This window comes from Mus caroli, unplaced genomic scaffold (assembly GCF_978045245.1).
Source record: "Mus caroli unplaced genomic scaffold, Mus_caroli_1 scaffold_12, whole genome shotgun sequence".
NCBI lineage: Eukaryota > Metazoa > Chordata > Mammalia > Rodentia > Muridae > Mus > Mus caroli.
Genome location: NW_028227267.1, coordinates 24,483,464 through 24,508,305, shown reverse-complemented (window position 1 = coordinate 24,508,305; position 24,842 = coordinate 24,483,464). Strand labels below are relative to the sequence as shown.

The window sequence follows — 24,842 nt, the reverse complement described above, 5'->3', positions numbered from 1 at the left end:
GTTCTCACGTAATGGCAAGGGCTACATGAGACCCTGCCTAAAAAACAAAACAAAACAAACAAACAAACACCCAAACCAACCAAACAAATAAACAAAAGCCAAAGCCAAAATAAACACCACAAATTAATCCCCCCAATAGCATACAGTTGACTCTATATTTCTACTAGTTGGAGGTAGCATACAATTTTGTAATAGAGACAATGAGTACACCCTACACAGCAACCACTTTCCTCTGCTGTATATGCCCCGAGGCTGATTTTCCCCCTACTTGCCTCCCGACTGAGGGTGAGAGTGTAATGAGATGTCTGAAAGACCCTCCCTGTGCAAAAAGCAAAGCAGGTAAAGAATTTACTTGTGGGATACCATAACTTCTGAGGCCCTCACGCTGTCTCCCCTGCCCTCTCACAACCCTTTCCAGGAAAAGACCACACATCACCATTTACAACATCTTAGTGAGTATTTAGTTTGGTGGTCTGTCCAACGTGGGCATTTTTTTTCTCTATTTAATCTCAAGGACCACAGTGAAAGGTGGAAAGTAGAACCCTGGGAGGAGGCAAAGGGGCAGATGGAACTCACGTTCCCAATCCAGCCCCAATATGCTGGTTCCGTCCCAGCTTCCCCAACTCCTGCTTCTGCTTCTCTGAGAAACATCACTGTGGGTCTTCTTTTCCTTCTTCTAATTGCCACAGGGTGAAAAAGGTGACCTGGGTATGATGGGCCTGCCGGGGTCAAGAGGACCGATGGGCTCTAAGGTCAGTGCATGGTGCAGACAGCCATCCCCGGGTCTCTTCACTAACACTGAAGAGCAGCAGCTGTCTACAGAGATGGGGAGGGTGGCTCTGGGACACTGTTGCTGTGCTGGGGAAATCATGCCCTGAGGTACGGGGACACTGGGGTCATATTCCCATTCTCTTCCACTACTGGGGGTTATGGCTCCGGATTAGGCATCTGGGAGCCTGTTATAAGCACAAGCCTCTTGGATATCTTCGTGTTTACTGATGTGTGACCCTTAGGACTCACAGTACAGTGCAGAGCCTCAGCACCACATCAGGGACCCCTCCCATTCCCTCAGCCCCGGCTGTCCTCGAGACTCACTGTAAACATCTGCCTGCTTTCTTTTAGGGTTTCCCTGGATCCAGAGGGGAAAAGGTCAGTCCTCCTCTCTCCAGCCATCCCGATCCTGCCGCTCTGGGTGGGTGGTAGGTGGCACACAGGTCCAGCCCTCTGTCAGTCATCAGCTGCAGCTCTTTTTCCCAGCTATCCCTCTGCCCTCGTGCTGTGTAGGCTGAGGGAGGATAAAGACCTCCCAAGACAGGACACTTCTGATAAAGCTCCCAGTGACCTCACGCCCTGCCCCACACAGGGAGCAGGGGAACAGATGGGATCTAGCAGGCAGGCAAGAGTCTCTGGTCAGTCAGCGAGCGAAGGGGCAGTAGAAGAAGAGGATTTGTCCTCAGGCCAGGTTTCTACTACACGCCTTCTCACCTGCCCAAACCAAACACCAGCCGGCACCTGCCAGATGAGAGGACCAGAGGCCCAGAACTTTCTATGAGTTTCCTTGTACTAATGTTAGGAGGTCTCTGGGGTCTAAACAGAAAACATTTCTTTACTGGGCAAGGCACCTAATATAAGAGCCTAAAGCTTTACAAAAGTGAGGGTGTTGGCTTAGGGAGTTTTTCAGTTTGAAATGTTCCTATCACTACCCGCCTCTCCCCAAACCCCAACACAATGCGATATGAGACCATTGACCCTCTCTTTTGTTTTTCTCCTAGGGATCCAGAGGTGAAAGGGGTGACTTGGGTCCCAAAGGAGAAAAGGTAATGGCAAATCTGTACAACGGATAGGCTTCAATAGAAGTGTCAGCTCCGGCTCCCTTGGCTTATGGACCGATGGGCAGCCATCTTGGAAATGGCTGATCAAATCTACCCACAGCTCTTCCAAGTGATATTTCAGGACAGTCATGATATTTGTTCTCTTCACAGGGTTTCCCTGGATTTCCTGGAATGCTGGGGCAGAAAGTGAGTATCTAGAAGTAGAAAGACTGGACCTCAAGCCCTCCAGACATAGCAAACAGAGCCCCTCCTCTTTGCCCTTCAGGCAGAGAAACTGATTTTAATTGTGGGAAGTTCCAGTTTGAGATGAGGAATACGGTGCATTCTATACTGGGGAGAGGGCAGCAGGAAGATCTGAAGTCAACCTCCACCTGGGAGAGAGGCCCACATTGCTTCTCCTACTTCTTGAAGCTCCAGAGCAGAATTAAATAGCTGAAAGTTCTGTGAGGGTCGACTCCTGTCTCCTATCCGAGCCACAATGGTCAATGATCCTCTTATCCCTCAGACCCTGACAGATGAGTTTAGTTTAGTGTCACTGCTGCCTAAACACTCAATACCATCTTCAAGGGTGGCAGACACTGTTGGAGAACACGGCATTATTTTAAATGGATGACAACAATTTTATTGAAATAGTGAGATATTTATTTTCACACTTGGGACAGGCCTAATTTTAAAAGGAGACAGGTTTAGTTATTAAAGAAAAATTATTCAGTAAATAGCCATGGGGTGATGAATTGATATAACAAAAAATGTGAAGATGGCAATAGACAGAGAGATTTGGGAAAGTTTTTACTTAGATTGAGGATATGGAGTAAGGTTAGGTGTTAGACAAGGGAAGATGTCACAGCATAAAGGAAGACTTGCAAAAATGGCCATGTAGGACAGTCCCTAAGCTGACATGGAATGCTGGGTCCTCAATGCTATAAGATACTGATCATGCCATGACAGCTCCTGAGATAACATGGTTGCTTTTCTATTGCTGTTAAAAGATATCATGACCAAGACAAGTTTCGTGTGTGTGTGTGTGTGTGTGTGTGTGTGTGTGTATGATTGTGAGTGTGTGTTTCAGAAGCTTAGAGTCCATGACAGGGGAGGAAAGGCACAACATCAGGAAGAGCTAAGAGCTTCCATCTAGATCCACACTTTGGAGGGAGGGAGGGAGGGAGGGAGGGAGGGAGGGAGAAAAGGAGGGGGAGAGAGAGACAGAGAAGGACACACTGGACATGGCACAGGCTTTTGAGACCTCAAAGCCCACCCCCATTGACACACCTCCTCCAAGAGCACACCTCCTAATCCTTCCCAAACAGTCCCACCAAGTGGTGACCAACCAATCAAATACATGAGCCCATAGGGGTTGTTCTCACTCAAGCTACCACACACGCTAACATGGCAATGCTGGATCCTCGTGTTGTAAGTCTTTGACACTGGAAATTGTTATCTCTACCTAGGTCATAAACTGGAATGCTTCAAATATGCAAACAAACATTTTCTTAATGTCTTTAATTTTTAAACCCATTCACTTTAAAGTGTTATTTTCTAAAGTAAAGCATTTTTATCCGGTGGTATACAGCCATGGGTCTTGATGCAAGTCACTATAACTTATCCTTACCTTAGCCTGTCAGAAACTCAGTTCCTGCTACCCTAGGTGGGATGCTACATTTTAAAAAGAGATGAATCATATAAACAAATTAAGGCAAACTTCAAAAGAGAAGAAAGTACCTTAAGATGTTTCGTCTAGATTCTCATTCCCTGCAACAGTGATCACCAAAGACTCATTGGTCACTATAAAATTAAATTTGACAGGTTCTCTGGCTTGTGCGCCATTTACCAGGCTTGGCATAGAGAGCGCCGTCTTCCCCCTTTCGTGGCAGGCTGCTTTGGGACAGGGCTGATGTGATAACTGTAATTAGGTCTTAGGAGAGGAATTAGATCAAGAAATCCCTAGCTGTTTCCAGCTGGTAAAGAGAAGAGCCACACTTCCTTCCAAAGACCTCTTTTTAAAATTCATATTTTTTATGCTGATGCTTTCTCCTGGCCAAACAAGATATTCCCTGGGCCCCTCTAAACAGCCCAGGGGGTGTGTGTGAAAACCAGGTTAATCGTTCCTCCATGGCCATGTGGAACCATTGACCCTAACGTGGACTTAAGGAAAATGCTTTCTTAAAAGTTTCATTTTAGCCGGGCGTGGTGGCGCACGCCTTTAATCCCAGCACTCGGGAGGCAGAGGCAGGCAGATTTCTGAGTTCGAGGCCAGCCTGGTCTACAAAGTGAGCTCCAGGACAGCCAGAGCTATACAGAGAAACCCTGTCTCGAAAAACAAAACAAAACAAAAAAAGTTTCATTTTTAAGTGTGTGTGTGTGTGTGTGTGTGTGCATGTATGTGTGCCTGTGAAGGTGGGAGGTCTTAGATCCTCCCAGGGTTAGAAATTTTGTGATCATTCACAACTGCCTGGAGTTACAGGCCATGTGAGCCACCTGATATAGTGCTGGGAACTGAGCTTGGGTTCTCTGGAAAGCCAGTAAACGCTCTTAACTGCTGAGTGAGTTGGAGAGGGACAGGTTCGTCCTGTTGCTAAGCTGACAGGTCAGCTTGGCCCTGGTCCTCACCAGCTACTGGTGTCCTCTGGAATTCCCCATTGTGTTAGAGAACATCACATGTCAAGGAACCTGGGTATCTATTTCTCTCTCTGAGTGGCTAGGATGGCCCTTCATGAGCACTAGCAATTGATAAACAGAAACTTCCCTGGTAGCAACTGCTACACTGGCTATGTTGGGGGCACAGTTTGGGATGCAGGGCAACTGTTTAAAGTAGAAGTGTTGTGCCCGTGGGTCCATAATCCCTAGAGGTACACGCACACGGAGTGCATGTGTGTGTGTGCATGTGTGTGCATGTGTATGTGTGTGTGTACATGCACACAGGAGTACGTGTGTGTGTGTGTACATGTACACAGGAGTGTGTGTCAGTGTGTGTGTGTGTGTGTTTGTGTACATGAACACGGGAGTGTGTGTATGTGTGTGTGAGTGTGTGTGTGTGTGAGTGAGAGAGTGTGTGTATGAGTGTTATACATACCAAAGTGCAAGTGCGGATGTCAGAGTTCAACTGATGGCTCTGCTTCTCTTCTACTGGGTCTTTAGGCTCAGCAGGGAGCGGCTTTTCCCACAAAGCCCTTTTGATAGTCTGAAAAATATCTTTTGCAAAAAGCTGGCTTTGAACTATGAAAGAGTTATTTTTAATTAGGAATGTGATTTACATTGTTTTCCATATTTTAATAATATTTGTGTGGTGACTATTTGAACAAATACTTGAAGCATCTTTTCTCACAAAAAGGGTTTTCATCTGAGTTGGACAGAGTGGTACATATCTGTAACTCCTACACTTGGGAGACAGAGGCAAGGGGATTTCAGGGTCATCCTCAGCTATGTAGATGGATAGAGGCCAGCCTGGGCTACAGAAGATCCTAGCTCAGAAAGATTTTTAGGGAAAAGTGAGCTGAAACTCAAAATAAAACTTACTGATTTGTGAAGAACTGATGAATGCAACTACGCTTTAATCCCAGTAAGCAGGGGGGCAGAGGCAGGTGGATATCTAGGAAGGCTAGCCTGGCCTACATATCAAATTTCAGGCCAGCCAGAGCTATGTAGTGAGACCCTATCTACAAAAGTGGAGAGTTATACAATCCCCAATAAGAATGAGAAGCATACCCAGCATTACATCAGAAAAGACTGTTCCCAAACATCAAAAACACCCAACTCACACGTGTGAGCTTGTACTAAAAATGTAATTGTCCAATTAGACAAGAAAGTCTTTTCCCCAGTCAGGAGTGACACAGGCTCACGTGCAACTGAGATGCAGGAGTCACCCTGACCACTGTGGACCAGGTTGTCTCTTCCGTTTGACCACCAGAGCACCTATGGCTCTAGAGCACTAAGTCACACTCGGCTTGCCTTCCTTCTTTCTTTCCTATTAATATGAGCTCGTCAGTCTCCCATACTCCCAGGGACAGCCCTACCTGGGGAGGGCACAGTATGAAGAGGAGGCGCTGGCAGCCAGTGATAGGAGAGACCCACATAGATGTGTCTACTCTGTCTCTCACTTACCTCTCTTCTCCCCAGGGTGAAATGGGTCCAAAGGGAGAGTCTGGGCTGGCAGGACACCGAGGCCCCACAGGAAGACCAGGAAAACGAGGCAAGCAGGTAAGAGCCTCAGGGTTTACTCCCACCGAGGTCACACCCCATGGCTTGGAAATGAGTGGAGCAGCATGCAGGAGTCAACTGGAGCCATCCCACAGCCCTGGATCCAGGCATCCTCAGGGCTGGTGGACAGAGCAGCCTCACTACTAACGGACCTTCAGGCTTCTTGCAGCCGACATGGTTCAAGGTTACAGGCTCTACTCAAGGTCAGAAGTGGGAATGGCCCGAGTTCACTTTGTTCAGAGGAATGCATACATCTTTATAGATAGATAGATAGATAGATAGATAGATAGATAGATAGATAGATATATTTTAAAGATTTATTTATTTATTATATGTAAGTATACTGTCTTCAGACATTCCAGAAGAGGGCGTCAGATCTCATTACTGATGGTTGCAAGCCACCATGTGGTTGCTGGGATTTGAACTCAGGACCTTTGGAAGAGCAGTCAGTGCTCTTACCCGCTGAGCCATCTCGCCAGCCCGAATGCATACATCTTAACTGAAGCAACTGAGAATGGGAGGAGACCGAGGCCATTTTGCAGAAACTTGCCTTCTACCCAGTGTGCTGGGTATAGACGGAGTTTTCCAGAACAGCCTAGGCCCTTCCCTGATGACAGTTCTCACTGCACAAGCCCCTAATTTAGAAGTGATCCTCTTCACTGGTGTTGTTGGGAGTTTAGGGAAGTTGTTCGCTTTGAGCTCCCTTGTCAGCAGGGCAAGCCAGGTTATGCAGTTGGGAAATGGAATTCCAGGGCTGGCTTGAGGACTGTGCTAAGTGCCCGCAGGAAAACTAGCCCCTTGACTCATGGCCAGATGCATCTGAGAGATGAGCTCTGTCACCTTTTTTTGATTGGTGGCAGTGCGGGAGGTTCTTTGGTTTGTTTGTTTTACGACAGGGTCTCACTGTGTAACATAGGACGGCCTTGGACTTCACTAACCCTGCATTATTTTTCTTCTTATTATTATCATAACTCAGCTGCCTATTTCTTTTTTGTCGTCGTTGTTTTGTTTTAAATTTTGAGACAGGGTTTATCTTTGTACCCCTGGCTATCCTGGAACATACTCTATAGACCAGGCTGGTCTTGCCCTCAGCAATCTGCCTGCCTCTGACTCCCAAATACACATATTACCACTGCCCAGCTGCCTTCTTCTTCTTTTTTTTTTTCCCAAATATTGAAATCCAGCTTTATTTAGGGGCCGGGGCAATGAGTTGGGTAAAGTCCTTTCCATGTAAGCACGAGAGCTGAGCTTGGTCCCAGCGTTCATGTGAGAGGGCCAGCGTGGCAGCTCGCTCCTGTAAGCCAAGCACCAGGGAGGCAGAGCCCCAACCACTCTGGCCAATCCCACAAGCTGTGGGTTCAGTGAGAGACCCTGCCTTAAAATAAGGTGTGGAACCTTTGGCCTCTGCTTGCACACTCAGATACAAGCCAGCTTATGTAAATAATCTTAGTTGCTGAAAATTGATATTTACACTTCTGATATTTACACTAATTTAATGATTCTGGGTATGTTAGAAGAAAAATGCTATTTTGAGCACCTATATAAAACATTTCTTATTTTTAATTGTTACCGTATTTTATGGGAAGTAGTTTAAATCCTCACTTCCGATTTTTACAATTTCTTTGTAATGAGAATATTTCAACTCTACCCAGATCATTGGCTTTTTATCTCCATCCTGTTGTTGGTTATGACCTGATCTGGGTATTATAGCCTTCCATAATTCTTTCTTCTTTCATTTTAAGATTTGTTTATCCATTTATTATGTTCTTGTTGCTTTGAGACAGAGTCTCATGTAGCCCAGGCTGGCTTCAAACTCTGTCCTCAAACATGCTGGGGTTGCATGTAGTTCAGAATTATCTCTTTTCTTTTATGTCCAATATGTAGTTATTTTTTCCTTACAACTTAAAATCACAATGTGTACAGCTTATTGTTATTGTGGAAATTAATGAATTTTTAAACATCTTCTAAAAATACCTGCATCATATTCTAATAGACAAGAAAGCAATAGGTTGTGTGGAGGCCCGCCACGACCGTAGAGAGGACATGCTTTTTCCACTCTGTTGGCTGTTTCCCCAAGCCAAAGTGAGGATTCCCAGACTTCAGTTCACACCAGACTTGTCCCCACGAAAGCTGCTGTTGACTTGAAAAAACCATCATGGGGTGGGGATTTAGGTCAGTGGTAGAGTTTTTACCCTGAGTTCCAGCATCACAAAAAGGAAAAAAAAAAAAAAAACCTGTTAAGGATACAGAACCTCTTCCTCAAGAGAAACCTCCTCGGCCCAGGGAAACCTCCCATAAACACATGGCACTTTCCACACAGTGACCAATGAAGCAGAAGATTCCTCTGCTGGCCGCGGGTGACAGAGTCAAGGAGTGTTTCCAGTTCCTTCAAGCTGTGCACTTCCTGAGCTCAGAGCCAGCTGGCCTAGCTGTTAGAAAAACAAGCCTGACTGGCTATATTAAGCTGCTGTGACTTCCTTTGCCATTCTGGGACCCATCTTGGTTACCATTCGGCATACTTCACCCTGGCCTGCGGATTAACAGCCTCCTCCACGAGGGTGGGATTGGAAACAAACCAACCTCATGGGTCCCCTGGGACGAGATAGGAAAGTCTTTAGGAGGCCACGTTGGCAGGACAGCATCTCACTGAATCAGTGTGGAGATTGGAAACAGAATAGCTACAGGTGTGACTCTCTTTAAGAAATCAGGACATCTTGGGTGTGAGGGACATTTGGCTGGGACATCTGTCATCCAGTTGATCGTGATGGTTGGTTTAACTGGTCTGGCTGTTGAGGAGGGAACTCACTGGTCCATGTGGTTCTTCCAAAGCTGCACGATTGGATAAGGAAGATGACTTCTCCAATAGAGGGCTGTTGTTTGGCCAGGAGTACAGAGGTAGTTATGCTTCCATACTAGGATCTCCAAAGGGCTCTAGGAAATCAGAACCCCTTCCCCCATGAGAGAAGATGAAGCCTGGCTAGCCACTAGGGTTTCCCCATCACCCTTCATTCTTCACAAGTCATATCTTTACTTCTGCCATCTTTGTCAACCTCATAGAACCTAGGTGGGTGCCTATTTCCTGGCTCCACTTTAGAGAAGATAAATCCAAGGCACAAAGCAATACCATGAGTTACCCAGGGCCTCACAGTCAAGGGAGAATATCTTGGCTGACAGATTATCAAAAATCCCTCTGCATTCACTGCCAACTTCATTCTCCCCCTTCCTTTGGTCTGGGGAGAGAAGATGAACTTGGTAGATTCTAGCCTACATGGAATTTATGTCTCCTGGGGAGACAGATGAAGTGATCACACAATAACTTATGACCAGTGATCTGAAATAAATGCTAGAAGAACCATGGTGTGTGTGTGTGTGTGTGTGTGCCTGTGCATGTCCATGTGTGCATGCATGCATGCATGTGTGCATGGGTATGCTCATGCCTGTGTGTATGCTTGTCTCTCTCTGTGTGTGTGTGTGTGTGTGTGTGTGTGTGTGTATGCCTGTGCATATCCATGTGTGCATGCATGTGTGCATGGGTATGCTCATGCCTGTGTGTATGCTTGTCTGTGTGTGTGCGTGTATATTCTGAGACTGAGTTTCACACTGTAGCTCTGGGTGGCTTATAACTAGAACTCATTGTACATCTCAGGCTACTTTTAAACTAGTAGCCATCCCTCTGCCCTCAGCCCGTTGAGTGTGGTGATGACAGGCATGCGCCTCACCACTCAGCTTGAAGAAGAAAGCTTTGAGAGAACTTGGTGGGAGACATCAGTGTTGCCTGGGGAGATCTTGCAGCTGAGACAACAGAACTTAAAACTAAAGGTAGAGGGGCATAAGGAAGAGCTTAGAGTGTGAAGAGAGAGGATTTTGGGTTAAGAATCATGGTGTTTTTGACCAAAAAAAAAATCACCACCACCAACAAACCCTCTGACTCAGGCCATGACCAGCTTCTTGCACTCAGTAAAGAGTGGGGTCTCTACCAAGATAGTAAAGGAAGTCTGTGGGTAGAAACAACACTTCTTATAGAGTGAAAATAACCCTAACATGTGGGTAAACGCTTGAATGATAGGTCCAACTTGGCCACCTGAACATTAGGCATTGCGCAGATCCTGGTCTGAAACTCCACTCCCTAATTCATGCAGATAATGAACTTAGTGAGGTCATCAAACGTGCAAATGTTGCTTGCTCTGTTTGTCTCGGGAGCAGGGTGCTGGAGACCACCATGAAAGCTTTTGCTTTTCTAAGCAAGGTGGTCTCTGACTTAGAGGCAATGTGGAGGAAGAACTTTGTTATGCCATGATATCACAATGGGTTCCATCTTTCTCTCTGTTAGGGTCAGAAGGGAGACAGTGGAATTATGGGCCCACCAGGCAAGCCTGGGCCTTCTGGTCAACCTGGCCGTCAAGGTCCTCCAGGGCCCCCAGGCCCGCCATCTGCAGGTAAGACTTATGCAGCTTCACTTGATCTACACAGTAGCACTCCCAACTCTGTCTCCCAGGAAGGCCACAAGGAGATGCCAACAGAGTTCTACATTGTGTTTCTTGCTAGAAACCGCCAGAGTCTCCTTTGCATATATGTTCCTAATTTGTCTATGATTTGGCTAACTGAACTTTGTTTTAACATTCTGGAGAACACACAGAGAGTAAAGAGAGGGTAGATTACATTCGTGATATCATTTATATTTTCAGTGAAAAGGGTACCTATTTCATCAACTACAGTCTTTTTCACTTTAAAAAAAAACCATATATTTATTTTATGTATGTGAGTACACTGTAACTATATAGATGGTTATGAGCCTTCATGTGGTTGTTAGGAATTGAATTTTTAGGACCTCTGCTCGTTCCAATTGGCCCCGCTCGCTCAGGCCCAAAGATTTATTTATTATTATACATAAGTACACTGTAGCTGACTTCAGATGTACCAGAAGGGGGCGTCAGATCTCATTACTGGTGGTTGCTGGGATTTGAACTCAGGACCATTCAGAAGAGCAGTCAGTGCTTTTACCCGCTGAGCCATCTCACCAGCCCCTCCGAACATTATCTTAAACCCAGAAAACATTACAGATTTTTCTGTCTTACAGTGTGGTAAAAGATTGTTTATTTGCTTTGGGGTATATAGGGTATATTGGAAGGAATTGTTAAAAAGAAATTAAGAGTCAATCACTGAAGATGAAATATGTATGTTTCTACCTTGTTTTATCCATTTAATTTGATTAGTTAAGTCCTTTATTTTATTCCCTTGTTGGCTCAATGTAAGGCCTTTTAAAGCACCTCACCTGTATAAAGATGACATTACTAGGTCAATCTTCAGCGATACAAAAGGAATCACAACTGTAATTACACTTTTTTCTCTTAATAAATATTTTAAAATTCCACAATGCCTTTCTTCTACTGTGGTTGTGGCTCTTCTACAACCACACAGTGAGGTTGTCACTGAATGTCCTGCTCTGTTAGATCCCTTAAACCAAAGGAAAGTTAACTCTGAGACTCTATCTTGTCAAGACACCATGAAGTCTCACTCAAAACTCTCGAGTTTTTTTCTTTCCTGCCTTTCTAATTGCCACATACAGGTTAGGTGAAGAGCCAGGTAGTGTTGGTGCATATCCTTAAACCCAGCACTTGGAAGGCAGAGGCAGAAAGAGCTCTGTGAGTTCAAGGCCAGTCTGGTCTACAGCACAAGTTCCAAGACAGCCAGGGCTGTTATACTGAAAAACCCCATGAAACAAACAAAACCAAAAGCGGTTAGATGACGATCCTGGTGAGCTGTAGCAGGAGCACACTGGCGAAGGGTCCTTCTGCTTTGGCCTACTCTTCCCCACCTCGTATTTAGTTAGGTGTCCATGGATACCTGGGGACCATTGTCTCAAGCTGTGCTTGGGCATCACAGCATCTCAAGACGGGGAATCCTTGGAGCCACGAGATAACAATCAGGGACTGACAGCATGATGGAAGCCTGGTTTTGCCTGTGGAAAGAACTTTATTGGGCCTTGGAGTGATTAGGGCTAAAACCCTGAGGATTCTGGAGACGGGCATATGCATATGAAGGTGGACGGCAAACTAAGACCTTACTGATCCCGTCTGTGCTATTGTGTATTTGCAAACATGGCCCCATCGGGTTCCTTCCTGGGCCTGGGGACTGAGAGCAGGTTCTCAGAAAGCCATGTTTGTACAGTCAGTTGAGGACGGTAACCCAGAGATTTAGCAGCCAGCAGCTTTGTTTTCCTTCCCTGCGTCCCTAGTCCCTTCTCTCCCGGATCAGGGGCGGGGGGCGGTATGCCCATTTCCCTCTCTACCACTGAATCCTCTCCCAACAGGATGCACTGTTCTTTCTCGTACAGCTCTCACCATTGGTGACTTCCTTTTCTCTCTCCCTCTCTCCCTCTTTCCTTCCTTCTTTCTCCCTTTCCTTTTTATTCCATTAGAGTGTGTGTGTGTGTGTGTGTGTGTGTGTGTATGTGTGTGTGTGTGAGAGAGAGACTAGGTGTTGAGCACAGGCCAGGGCTTCATATACAAACTCTCTAATGCTAAGTTACCCCTGCTGACTCACAGCAGATGTGCTTCACCTTCCCGCGGGATGCCAGCCACCCTGAAAGCTGAGTCAGTATCACATTGCCTATGGCATCTGGTGGCTGCAACCACTCAGGGACTGGTCCCTACAGAGACTCACTCTGTCCCTCCTGAGTTACACCTGCAGTCGAGCAGGGCTGTTGGCCATCTCTTCAGACTGATGTCCCCTCCCTAATCCTTCCTCTCAAATGATTTCCTTTCTGAGGAGCTACCTAGAAGAAGGGGTGAAGAGGACAAAGAGGCAGAGTGGGTCAGTCTCCCTGCTCTTTGTGAAAATCAGGGGACAGGGAGTGTGAGTAGGGGTTTAGAAGAGACATCCCCGTGCCTAACTTGGATAATAATTACAGAGCTTGAGAAGGCCTCTGGAGTGACTCCCCACATTTTAACCTGATAAAGCCCCAAACTTGCAGGTATTGTGATGTACCCCAGTATCCCTTTAAGAGTATGGGAAGTTCCAAGACGGGCGGGGGTGGGGGGATCAAACAAAAAGCCACAAAGCAACTCCAGAAGAAACTGTGCCCTCTGCCCTTTCCTCAAAGCCTCCTCTTTTATGAGAACACAAGTTAGAGTGTGTTCTGTCCGATGCTCTATCCCAATCCTTCCTTTTATGTCTAAGAACCTTGGACTTCCTCAAGGCCACGGAGCTTGCTGGAGGTCCAGATTCCATCTGAGGTTCCTGAAGCCCCACATGGCCCTTTGGGTTTCGTTCTGGTTCCTCTGTCTTCTCATGCTCTCCTCTTCACCTGCTTCCCACAGGCAGCTCCTGGGAGAGAGAGAGAGAGCGAGGTCCTTGGACAACAGGGCATGGCCGTAAGGCTGGAATGTAGTAAGATTTTAGGAGTTTTGGTCTCTTTGAAAAAACACAGAACTATGGGAACATGTTTTCATTTTAACCCCAGGTGTGGGGTATGGGGCTGCTTCAGACTGTCCACAGCAGCTGACTATGATTTGTCTTGTGCTCTAGCAGGGGCATGGTTTTGCCAGCTGCAGCTAGTTTCTGTGATTTCATGGTGTTTGGAATTCTGGGAATTTTTCAAAGGACATATATGTGTTAGAGCTCCGCTAGGTTGCAGTTTATTAAGTAGTCTGTGTAAAGAAGAAGAAATTAGATATCCAAACAGCCAAAATCAAACTTGCTCCAGGGAACTCGATGCCTCATATCAGCAGGAAGTAGTCTAACAATAATGTCGCCCTCTTTCCAACCCCTAACTTTATTCAAGGATCTCTCTCCTTTCCTCTCTGTCCTTTTTCCTCTTTTATCTAGGATTAGGGGTTAAAAGGGTGGAAGAAAGGGGGTGGCGAAGGATGTAAGAAAGAAGAACCCACAAAGTAGTAAAGACAGCTACCCTGGGGGAAGAAATTCAGGCTGTGCCATTCAGAGCATCATGGCAGGAAGCTGGCAGGATGCTGGATGTCCTCTGACACCTGGGAGGAAGCGGAAGCAGTGGGGACTGCGGTGGGGGCAGCAGGCTCCCTGCCACATCCTGTCGGGAGGCCACCTCAGGTCTGTCTCAGCACCATGGAACCAGCTGGTGTTGGAGAGGGCAGGAACGTTTTAATTACTCAGGTTACAGGGGAAGGGGGAATGGGAGTGAGGAAAGAATACAGGCAAAATCTAAGATGTAATTTGCAGTAATACGATTATAACTTTGAACACTTCTTTCCTGTATTCAGACAGGATATGAATGAATCAACATGGCACCTGGGAGCACCCGTGTTCTTGGGCCTGTCATCTGAACGGGGCAGAGTTATTCAAATATCAGCCACACCACTAATTAGCTGAATATCTGAAAAGCCCTGACTCTTTCCGGAGCTATGGTTCTGGTGGAGCTCTGAGGTCATAGAACATTCCAGAAGACTGCTCCAGTGCCTCTCTCAAGTTCCTCCTTGTCTCTTTGGAGTCTCTGAAAATATCAAAACCCAAGACTATGCTTTCCCACAGAATTCTTTTCCTATTTTGTTAGAACTGAAGCTTGGCTTGCTGTTGGACCAGCCTGTGAGCCAGCTAAGGGAGGCTTAAGGCAGGTGGGGTGGGTCTTCATTGGGTCCTTCTACTATGTGGCATCTTCCTTATGGCCCTGACCAGACATCACACTCTGGGTTCACTTTATTTGCCACCCTTCTAGGATCTACAGACTCAGTTCCCAGTTCCTGGCTGCCCCAGCTGAACTGCCTTCGACCCAGGGTAGGCTGGTTTCCAGTGGTCCCCAATGGTCCCTACTGTTCCCGGTGTTCCTGAAGGAGGGGCAGGCAATTGCTCTATCTATCCAGCCCCTTCTCTCTCTCTCTGTCTCTCTCTCTCTCTGTCTCTCTCTCTCTGTCTCTCTCTGTATCTCTCTCTCTGTCTCTCTCTCTCTCTTTGTTCTGTCAAATGACTCTAGTTTCAGCATCTTTCTGTCAAACAGAAGTGACTTCCATAAAGACCTTCCTTTGCTCTCTAACTAGTTGTTACTCAATCACCAGATACTCTGTTTCCAACATGTGTCAAGCCATGGCCTGCCCTTGTCAAACTTCCTGTGGGAAGAGAGACCTTAATAGAATAATCTCAGAATGTGTAGGCTTGTAAGCAGAGGGGAAGTACCTAGAAGGCAAAGAGTCTGGATATGATGTCTTAGGCCTGTGATTCCAGTACCTGGGTGACAGACAGAATTGCCACCAGTTGGAGACCAGCTTGGGCTATATAGCAAGTTCGTGGCCAGCCTGTGCTACCAAGTGAGACTGTTTCAGGAGAATACTGTATTTAAAAAAAAAAAAAAAGTCAAGGCAAAACTGGGTAGAGAGGTGCATGCCTGAAGTTCCAGCTACTTTGGAGACTGAGGCAGGAGGATTGCTTAAATCCAAGAGTTCAAGACCAGGCTAGGCAATTTAGTCAGACTTCATATCAAAAAAATAAATGACGGTTATAGGTCAAAGTGAAGCCAGGTGGTGGCACACGTCTTTAATCCCAGCACTCAGGAAGCAGATCTCTGAGTTCGAGGCCAGCCTGGTGTACAAAGTGAGTTCCCGGACAGTCAGAGCTACACAGAGAATCCCTGTCACAGGGCAGGAGGTGGGGCGGGGGCAGAGTTAACGTGAGAACTATAGACAGGGACCTTGCTACATAGTGAATTTCCTTTTTTTTTTTTTTTTTTTTTTTTTGGTTTTTCGAGACAGGGTTTCTCTGTATAGCTCTGGCTGTCCTGGAACTCACTTTGTAGACCAGGCTGGCCTCGAACTCAGAAATCCGCCTGCCTCTGCCTCCCGAGTGCTGGGATTAAAGGCGTGCGCCACCACACCCGGCTCATAGTGAATTTCCTAACCACACTCTTCCAGGATGTATCTTGACTTTTCTTAGCACCCAGATGGAGACGGGGTTGGGGGAGAAAATGTTCTATTTTCTTCCAGGAGAAATAAAAGAAACGCACACTCAGACATTCCTCTGTAAATATGTAAGATACTTAAAAGACAGTGTCAGTTGAACTGGCAAGATGGCTCCATGGGCAAAGGCACTTGTCGCTACACCTGATGGCCTGAGTTCCATCTACAGGTCCTGTATGGTGGGAGGAGAGACCTAACTCCCAAGGCTCGTCCTCTGACCTCCATCCATTTGCCCTGGTGTGTATAACTTCCCTCCTCCCCCAAATAAATAGCAATCATTAAAAAAAAAAAAAACAATAAAAGTTTTCCATCCACTGCATATCCATCTACAAGATGACCTTTTCAATAATGGCCACAAATAAGGCATGTCCTCCAACAAGGAAATCTAGAGCAAATCAACAGATGAGCTATTAGCTTGGTTCAGCCTCCAGGTGCTGCTCTCTGGGCTGGAGGACCTGCAAACCCCTCATCTTTCTTACAGGTTGTTTCTTAGTGGTCAAACTAAGGGTTCTATGGGATCCGATAGTAGGTTGAGGATGAGGCCCCATTCCTCACTGATTGGTTCTCCCTTATACTGCCACATCTTGGTTGGGAGCCTCTCCCTCTGCCTGTCCTGCCTCCAGCTCTCAACTTCTCTTCCTTACACAGGTTGCTCGTATCACCTGACCTGCTTGGCTCTAGTTACACAACAGTCTGTTGCTTCCTAGGACAACTTGTAATGGGACTCAAAGGGGAAAGAGGATTTCCAGGGCCTCCAGGAAGATGCCTTTGCGGACCCCCCGTGAATGTGAATAACCCCTCCTACGGGGACTCCATGTATGGGCGTGGCTCCCCTCGAGTTCCTGCGGTAAGACTCTTCGGGGCGTGGTCTGGGTGGGTGTCTTGGATGCTCTCAACCTGATCCTGGACCTTCATGATGTACTTTGGGAAAATTCCCTTTGCTTTGTTGCAATGGCTACCCACTCACTATGGGAAAGTGCAAAATGGGGACAAAATCAAAGGAAAACAGGCAAACTGTCACTTTGAATGTGAGGTCATTAAGGGACATTTTCCACACGCTTTACTTTCAAGCCTAACTTTGATGTGGTTGAGATTATATTGTGCTTGGCCTGAGGATGGAGCTCAGTGGTTGAGTGCTTGCTCGTGTGCTCTGAGTTCAACACACAGTGCCGGATGCAACGATCATCACTGTGTGATCCATCACTGTCGAAGAGTCATCTCCAGACAAATTGCTTACCTATGTCTGTCGCATCATCTTCTAAGCCTTGGTAGCCTGATTTTAAAAACATTTTAAATATGTTAAATCAAGGCGGATAGCTGTGGTTTCAACTCAGACATTCAGGACTGGCTCAACATTCCTCCCTGAGAAGCAGGCAGAGAGTCGGTTTCTCTGGCTTTCCCTGTTCTGCAGGGAAGCATCTCTGGACCCTGACCACTATGTTCTCTGGCAGATTTTTGTGGTCAACAACCAGGAGGAGCTTGAGAAGCTGAACACTCAGAATGCCATTGCCTTTCGAAGAGACCAGCGATCTTTGTACTTCAAAGATAGCCTTGGCTGGCTCCCCATCCAGGTACTCTGGGGCTGGACACTTAGGCTGTGATCCCCCTGCCCTTAGCCAGGAGAGAGATGCTCCCACTAGAAGGGAGGAAAGCTAGACAATCGAAGCAGGACGGAGCTTTTGCTGTGTGTCTGTAGGAGAGGGCCGAACATCCTCCCTCCTTCATCTTCTGTGCAGCCCTCCACAGTCCCATGCCCAAACAGAAGCTCACCCTGAGCCAGGATCCCTTTGGGAAAGATGATCTCTCTCATCCCCCTCCCCGGAGGAAGATGAGAGACACCTCCTAGACCCAGGGCATCTGCTCCAGGACCAGAGACTCTCCTACCTTGTGGCTGCCTAGGTATGCCACCATCCTTAATGTTTTTGTGTTCCTTTGGCCAGCTCACCCCTTTCTACCCTGTGGGTTACACGGTGAAGCAGCCTGGCACCTGCGGGGATGGAGTCCTGCAGCCTGGGGAAGAGTGTGATGATGGTAATCCCGATGTGAGTGATGGCTGCATCGGTGAGTGGGGCCCAGCCTGGGAGGCCTAGCCAGAGGAGGCAGGGGAGGAAGAGGAGGAAGGAGAGCGAGAGGGGGAGGGGGAGGGAAGGGGAATAAGCCCATAAGCTCTGGCTACTAGCTGTGATGGTTTTAGGCAAAGGCAAGGGACAATATACCTGGGGGCAGAGGCTGGAGTCCCTGGCCACCTGTTAATTCTTACCCCATCCAAGCATGTCAATAGGAGAGGTGTTCAGGGTCATGTCTCCAGAGTGGCCTCCCTTGCCCTTGACCCTCTTTCGTCCAAACCTGACTTCTTGGCAAACCCATAATGCAAGCTCAGGAGGAGGAAGTAATAGCCCCCACTTTGTACACTAGGGAGAAAGCCAGGAGAAGCCAAGGCTGAATCAGAACTCCTTTTCTAATGAACACTAGGTGCAAGCCCTGTCAGCTGTCAGCGGAGCAGTGGGTCGGCTAACACTGCCTCCAGACTCTTGGACAGTGCTAAGACCTGGCTCTGGAGGATTTGCAATGATCGGGGGTTTTGCTGTGTTGTGTTGTGTTGTTGTGTGTTTTTTACATAAGGGCAGGAGGTGAGATGGAAGTAGTTTTCAGAATCAGGACAGAGTTCAACAGCTGGATCCCAGCTCATGTCTCTCTTGACCGTAAGAGAGGTTTTATATAACAATGGTTCATGTCTTCAGAGATCCCTCCAGCTGATGTATAAAGAGGAGGCTGCTTGGGGTCAGTATGTCCATCCATGACTCCGTTTGCTGAGGTCGGAACTGGAAGTGTGTGGACACCATTGCTGTCCTTGCTTTCTAGGAGCTCAGGGGACAGATGGCAGACACTGAGAGGAAGATCCAACTAGAGTAGGATTGAAAGGCAGGGGGAGATTGTTACTCTCTCTCAGTGTAGCTGCATCAGACCTCTTGACAACTTTTGGATGGCCATCTATGGGGTGCTGACTTTCCTAAGGGTCCCTTCCACAGGCATTATCATAATCAAAAGAAAGTAGTGGGGTCTCCTTGCCCTTTAAAAATGAGGATGGGTCAGGCATTGTAGCATATACCTATAATCCCAGCTTTTGGAAAGCTGAGGCAGGAAGATCACCAAAAATCAAAGGCCAGTATGGACTACATAACTAGACCCTGTATAGTAGGTATGTGGGTAGGCAGATGGATAGATGGGTGGATGGGTAGATGGATGAATGGGTGGGTGGGTGGGTGGGTGGATGGGTGGATGGATGGATGAATGAATGGGTGGGTAAATAGCTAGATAGGTGGATGGGTAGGTGGGTGGATGGATGGGTGGGTGGGTGGATAGATGGATGGATGAATGGATAGATAGATGGGTGGGTGGATGGGTGGATAGATGGATGGATGAATGGGTGGATGGATGGATGGGCAGGTGGATTGGTGAGTGGGTGGATGGATGGATGGGTGGGTGGGTGGATGGATGGATGGATGGATAGATGGGGGTGGATGGATAGATGGATGGATGGATGGTTGAATGGGTGGGTGGGTGGATGGATGGGCAGGCGGATTGGTGGGTGGATGGATGGATGGATGGGTGGGTGGGTGGGTGGATGGATGGATGGATGGGTGGGTGGGTGGATGGATGGATGGATGCATAGATGGGTGGGTGAGTAGATGGATGGATGGATGGATGGATAGATAGATGGCTGAGTGGGTGGATGGATGGATGGGTAGATAGGTGGGTGGTAGGTGGATAGATGGATGAATGAATGGATAGATGGGTGGGTGGGTGGATGGATGGATGAATGGGTAGATGGATGGATGGATGGATGGATGAATGGGTGGGTAGGTGGATTGGTGGGTGGATTGATGGGTGGGTAGGTGGATAGATGGATGGATGGGTAGATGGGTGGGTGAGTAGATGGATGGATGGATGAATGAATGGATAGATGGGTGGGTGGGTGGATGGATGGATGAATGGGTAGATGGATGGATGGATGGATGGATGAATGGGTGGGTAGGTGGATTGGTGGGTGGATGGATGGATGGGTGGGTGGGTGGATGGATGGATGGGTAGATGGGTGGGTGAGTAGATGGATGGATGGATGGATGGATAGATAGATAGATGGGTAAGTGGGTAGATGGATGGATGGGTAGATGGGTGGGTGGTAGGTGGATGGATGGATGAATGAATGGATAGATGGGTGGGTGGGTGGATGGATGGATGAATGGGTAGATGGATGAATGGATGGATGGGTGGGTAGGTGGATTGGTGGGTGGATGGATGGATGGGTGGGTGGGTGGATTTTCCTTGTAGGAAAACAAAAGTCTTTGTGGAGGCTCCATGGTCCCTCAGGAGCCCAGGCTGAGCCTAGTGGTAGCTTGCCTCCCCAGAGCTCTGTGCTGACAGAGGCTTCACCACACTCTCTTACTGGGTTCTGCTGTTCCAGTCTCCTATGCCTTACTGTACCAATGCTCCACAGTGGTTCTGTGAAGGGGAGGCAGTGCCACCATCTTAGTTTTACAGATGACATGAAGGTTCTTGTCCCCAGTAGGCTGGTTATATAGAACCTTCATCTCAGTGTTCTTACTTCAGGGTATGTTAGTGTGACTCTTAGTCTCGGGTGAGTCTGAGGCCTTATGGAAGTTGGTTCTGAAGTGGGTGCAGTGCTCTTGGGATTTCTCTGGGCCACCCTGTCCTCACTATGTAAACTAGCCTGTCCTATCCTGCCCCTTCTCAGAACAATACTTTCTGTCCCTCTAGACTGTCATCGGGCCTATTGTGGAGATGGTTACCGGCACCAGGGTGTGGAGGACTGTGACGGCTCTGACTTTGGCTACCTGACATGCGAGACCTATCTCCCTGGGTAGGGAGGCCTCCTGCACTCTTACAGCATCTCCCCTCCCTGCTTCCCTTCAAGGATCCTTTGTGTTCCTGGTCTTTGTAAACACTGAGGTGGGGTAGAGTTCAGTCTCCCCTAGTTACCACAATGCCCCAGAGGCCATCCGTGGCATGCTGGGCCAGGGCAGAGCAGCAGCCTCCAGCCTGGCCACAGTGTTGACTGGGTTGTGGCCTGGGGGGACAAGGCGAGATGACAGCAGGCAGCATAAGGGCATTTCACAGCCTCTGTCTACCCAGCTGTATTCCCAGAGCACACTACCCACTTCCACAAATCTAGATAAGATCAAACCAGAATTAGACAAATAGACACATACACATAATTTTTTCCTTTTCTTCTCTTGAGAGTTGGGGACATCCTACCTCTGACTCATTCTGTCAAATCTTCCTGCCACTCAATTAGACATCATTTCCAAGCATGGGTGCTTCCTTCTACAAACTAACTTTACTCCCATTGTTTGGGATTAAAAGTGTGTACTAAGGGCGTGTCTGTATTCTAGCCAAAGGGATTAAAGGTGTGTGCTAAGGGCTGAGCCACACTACAACTAGAAACAGGTTTTTCCAGTAAACAACTCGATTTCGGGGCTTCACGGTGTGATCAAATATCCTGCAGCAGCTGAATTTCTACCTCTCTTAGTCTCTCATGAGTGCTACATACTCAGCCTTAACAGCTCTGGCAGGCCTTCAGCAGGCCAGGAAGTAGACATCACCTTTCCCAGTTACCTCTATCCGGTAATGCTGCCTGAACTAAGGAAGTCTCCTCCCAGCCACCTACCCGATCTACCCAGACTGGGCTGTTTAATAGCTCCATAGAGTCCTGCAGTGTCCTCTGACAGGGAGCTAACTGCTGAATAGAACCTGGGGCTCTTTCACTATCTCACCAGAGCTGTTACTTTGATCTCTAGAAAACACCAGAGACTGTTGTGAAAGTGTGTGGGTAAGACACTGTTTAAGGGTTATCATTTGGATTTGCAGATGTGTAGACTACACTGTCTGACTTGGCGGCCTCTATTCCATGTAGCTATTCAGTTTTAAAAATCATTAGAATTTTTAAATTCAGTTCTTCAGTCACACTAGACAAATTTCAAGAGTTTGTGAGCTTGTACCAAGCCGATGCTGTCCATGGGCACAAGAAGACATTTGCATTAATTAGTAGAGAGCGATATCATAAACAGCATGGGACACCCATGGACCTTGAGAAGGGGGTGGGTGTCTCCTAGAGGATGTGTTAACATCAGGGCTAATCATTCCTCCCACCTTAGTCCCTCTGCTAGAGTTTAAAGTGGAAACTCCAGAGACCCACACCCCAAATAGCAAAGACTTCCTTGACGTTGGCCCTTGTGAGGGTTGTAGTAGTCCAATGCAGTTGGATCATTCTTTAGATTGTACTTTTCCCTGCCCACTGTGCTGTCTGCTGCCCCTGCCCTGAGCAGTATCTTTGCCTCCTGCAGATCATACGGAGACCTTCGGTGCACCCAGTACTGCTCCATCGACTCCACACCCTGCCGCTACTTCACGTGAGAGGCTACAGGAACAGGTGGGCTGCCGCCCATGGAACAGGTGGCTGTTTCTCTACCCTTCACATCAAGCTGGCCTTGCCCTCTCCCGGGACAGTGCCTGTTAACCTTCACGTGACAAAACAAGGATATATTCTTGCTGCTACGACATGCTTTTGACTCAGTATGACTGGAAGAGTTTTGGACCACTGAATCCTGTCTTAATTAAAAGAACCAGAAACCTTCTATATGCCCACCCTGGAAACTGTTCCCCCTCCCCGAATCTGGCTAAACAGCTGGCTGTAATGCCTTGTTTCTTCTGGAAAGACGCTGGCTCAGACCGTGGATTTGGCTTAGCACTGTTAAGCATTACAGGTATCTACAGGCCTGGTGTGGCTTGTTCTGGTCACATCCAGGTTTAGGGGTGCTCCTGCACAGGCTTCTGCACCTCCAAGCACAGCTGATCTGATCCAAGGCTGTTGGGTCTCTCAAGATTTGAGAACCACAAAGCAGGAGGTGAGCATATTCTCTTGGTGCAGCTCCCGGCTTCAGACCTGCTGAGGGACCCTTCAACCGGCCAGAGCCTGGGTCAATTTCATGTTGATCAGTCAGAGGGACTGAGAAAGCCACTAGATCCAAGCTTAGTCCCAAGAAGAGGGTGAAGACTCGGCTGAGTCACTTGTGTGTGACCCCTACCAGAACAGAAACCTTCCTCCTCTTGAAGTTCTCTGAGGGCACTATCTTGACCTTGTGGTTCTCTCTGCATCTTGACCTCTGTCTTGACAGTGCCCTCCACAACTGTGTCCTGTGTGGGAGACTCACCCCACACGCCTTCCCCAGGGCACGTGCTGGTGTTTCCTCACGCTGGTTTCTCTGGTTTGGGGCTCCACGGACAATTCCTTGTTGGCTGAGGGAAGGACCTTGTGACCCTCTTCCATGCACAACTTGCACACCCCCTGTTCCCTCACTGTGTGCCCAACCTCTTCCTTTTTCCTGGGATTCTTTATCCTAAAGCCTGCATATCTGAGAACCGCCTTTCTCATATTTCCTGAATGGGGTTTGACTCTATTTGGGGAAAACATTGCTTTTGGTCCCCCTCCCCAATATGCACACCTGCCTTTGCCACTACATAGGCTGCCTCTGGGCTGTTAGAAGCTCTTCCCTGAGCCTAAGTCTTGGGAACTCAGCAGGCGGCACCTTCTCACGCAGCAAGTCAGAGCTGTGAACTGTAGTTCGTGAGAGAAATCAGCCTGAGGCTGTCTTCACAGGCAGACATCTATCCTGCTTCCTCTTCCAGGGCTTCTGGGTGGGCAAACAAGGAATAAAGGTGATTCTTGGCTGTGGCCCACTCTCCCTTGGGTGCTGACTAATCCTGGATGGAGTGGAAAGACTGGGTTCAGTTCTACTTCTCAGATTCAGATGTCTGGATTCACAGAGCACCCAGCTTCCTTGAGGGTACAGGAGGAAACTGATGTCCACTAGGGTACTGAGGCTTGCCAGCACAGTCCTGGCTCTAACACTGCTTGAGGGCCTGTTTGAGATGGGTGGAGACTTAGTGCCACCTGTAGATCTAACTCAGAGGCCTTCTGTCCTGAGTCCCACACCTTGGGGAGCAGCACTTGAGGTTTTGGGTGGCCTGACCCTCTTCACAGACAGCCACAGAGTACACATGTGCCAGGTAAATGTCCCCTGAAAAGCCGGGCGTGGTGGCACACACCTTTAATCCCAGCACTCGGGAGGCAGAGGCAGGCAGATTTCTGAGTTCGAGGTCAGCCTGGTCTACAGAGTGAGTTCCAGGGCAGCCAGGGCTATACAAAGAAATCCTGTCTCGAAAAACCAAAAAATAAATAAATAAATAAATAAATAAATAAAAATTAAAATGTCCCCTGAGGTAACTTGATGGCCAGAATGGAGATAGATGAGGAGCTACAGTGTGGTGAGAACATGGATGGACACTCCCTAAGTTCACACTTCCTGAAGCACTCCTCCTAGCCTCAGTAGGAAGAGTTAGCCAAGGGCTGTCTAGACTAGCTTGTCTGTGTAGATGATGCTCTGTAACTCTGTCAGGGCACTCCCCAGAGATGGCAAGGGATTCTCTCAGCTGCCCCTGAGGCTGTCCCACGAATGGCCGAGATTATGAGTAGGTCTTCAGAGATACGATTAGCAACCAAACGAGGTTATGCCAGCCACAGGGTGGTATTTATTGAGTCACAAATGAAATGTCCAGTGGTGGGTAGGCAGAGTTCAGTGAAGGGCCCTGCTTCATTTCTCCATATCCTCTCTGTGGCCAGGGTCTCTTCTGCTAGTGTGAGCTGACTACAGTGTGGCTTCAAGCTCTATCTGCTCAAAGAAATAGAAAACTACCATTCACAGGTTCTCAACCTCAAAGCCTCCAGTTAAATCTTGCCTTTAGACTACTTGGCCTGTTTTGAGTCCTCAGCCTGTTTTTAAACAGTCAGAAACATGATGTCTGCTGAGTCAATTAG

At 47.7% G+C, this 24,842-nt stretch overlaps 1 protein-coding gene across 1 annotated transcript in view; it reads left to right on the top strand.

Annotated features, from left to right (window-relative positions):
• Colq (collagen like tail subunit of asymmetric acetylcholinesterase) overlaps positions 1-23,662 on the top strand; it is a 54,435-nt gene extending 30,773 nt beyond the window's left edge. The window contains exons 7-17 of the mRNA XM_021182123.2: positions 690-752; positions 1,123-1,149; positions 1,773-1,817; positions 1,983-2,018; positions 5,946-6,026; positions 10,357-10,462; positions 16,654-16,793; positions 17,398-17,517; positions 17,887-18,007; positions 20,726-20,828; positions 22,312-23,662. Of these exons, the coding sequence (XP_021037782.1) occupies positions 690-752; positions 1,123-1,149; positions 1,773-1,817; positions 1,983-2,018; positions 5,946-6,026; positions 10,357-10,462; positions 16,654-16,793; positions 17,398-17,517; positions 17,887-18,007; positions 20,726-20,828; positions 22,312-22,381 (912 nt within the window). The 3' untranslated portion in view covers positions 22,382-23,662. The remainder of the gene's footprint in view (positions 1-689; positions 753-1,122; positions 1,150-1,772; positions 1,818-1,982; positions 2,019-5,945; positions 6,027-10,356; positions 10,463-16,653; positions 16,794-17,397; positions 17,518-17,886; positions 18,008-20,725; positions 20,829-22,311) is intronic.
• The last annotated feature ends 1,180 nt before the right edge of the window (positions 23,663-24,842 follow it).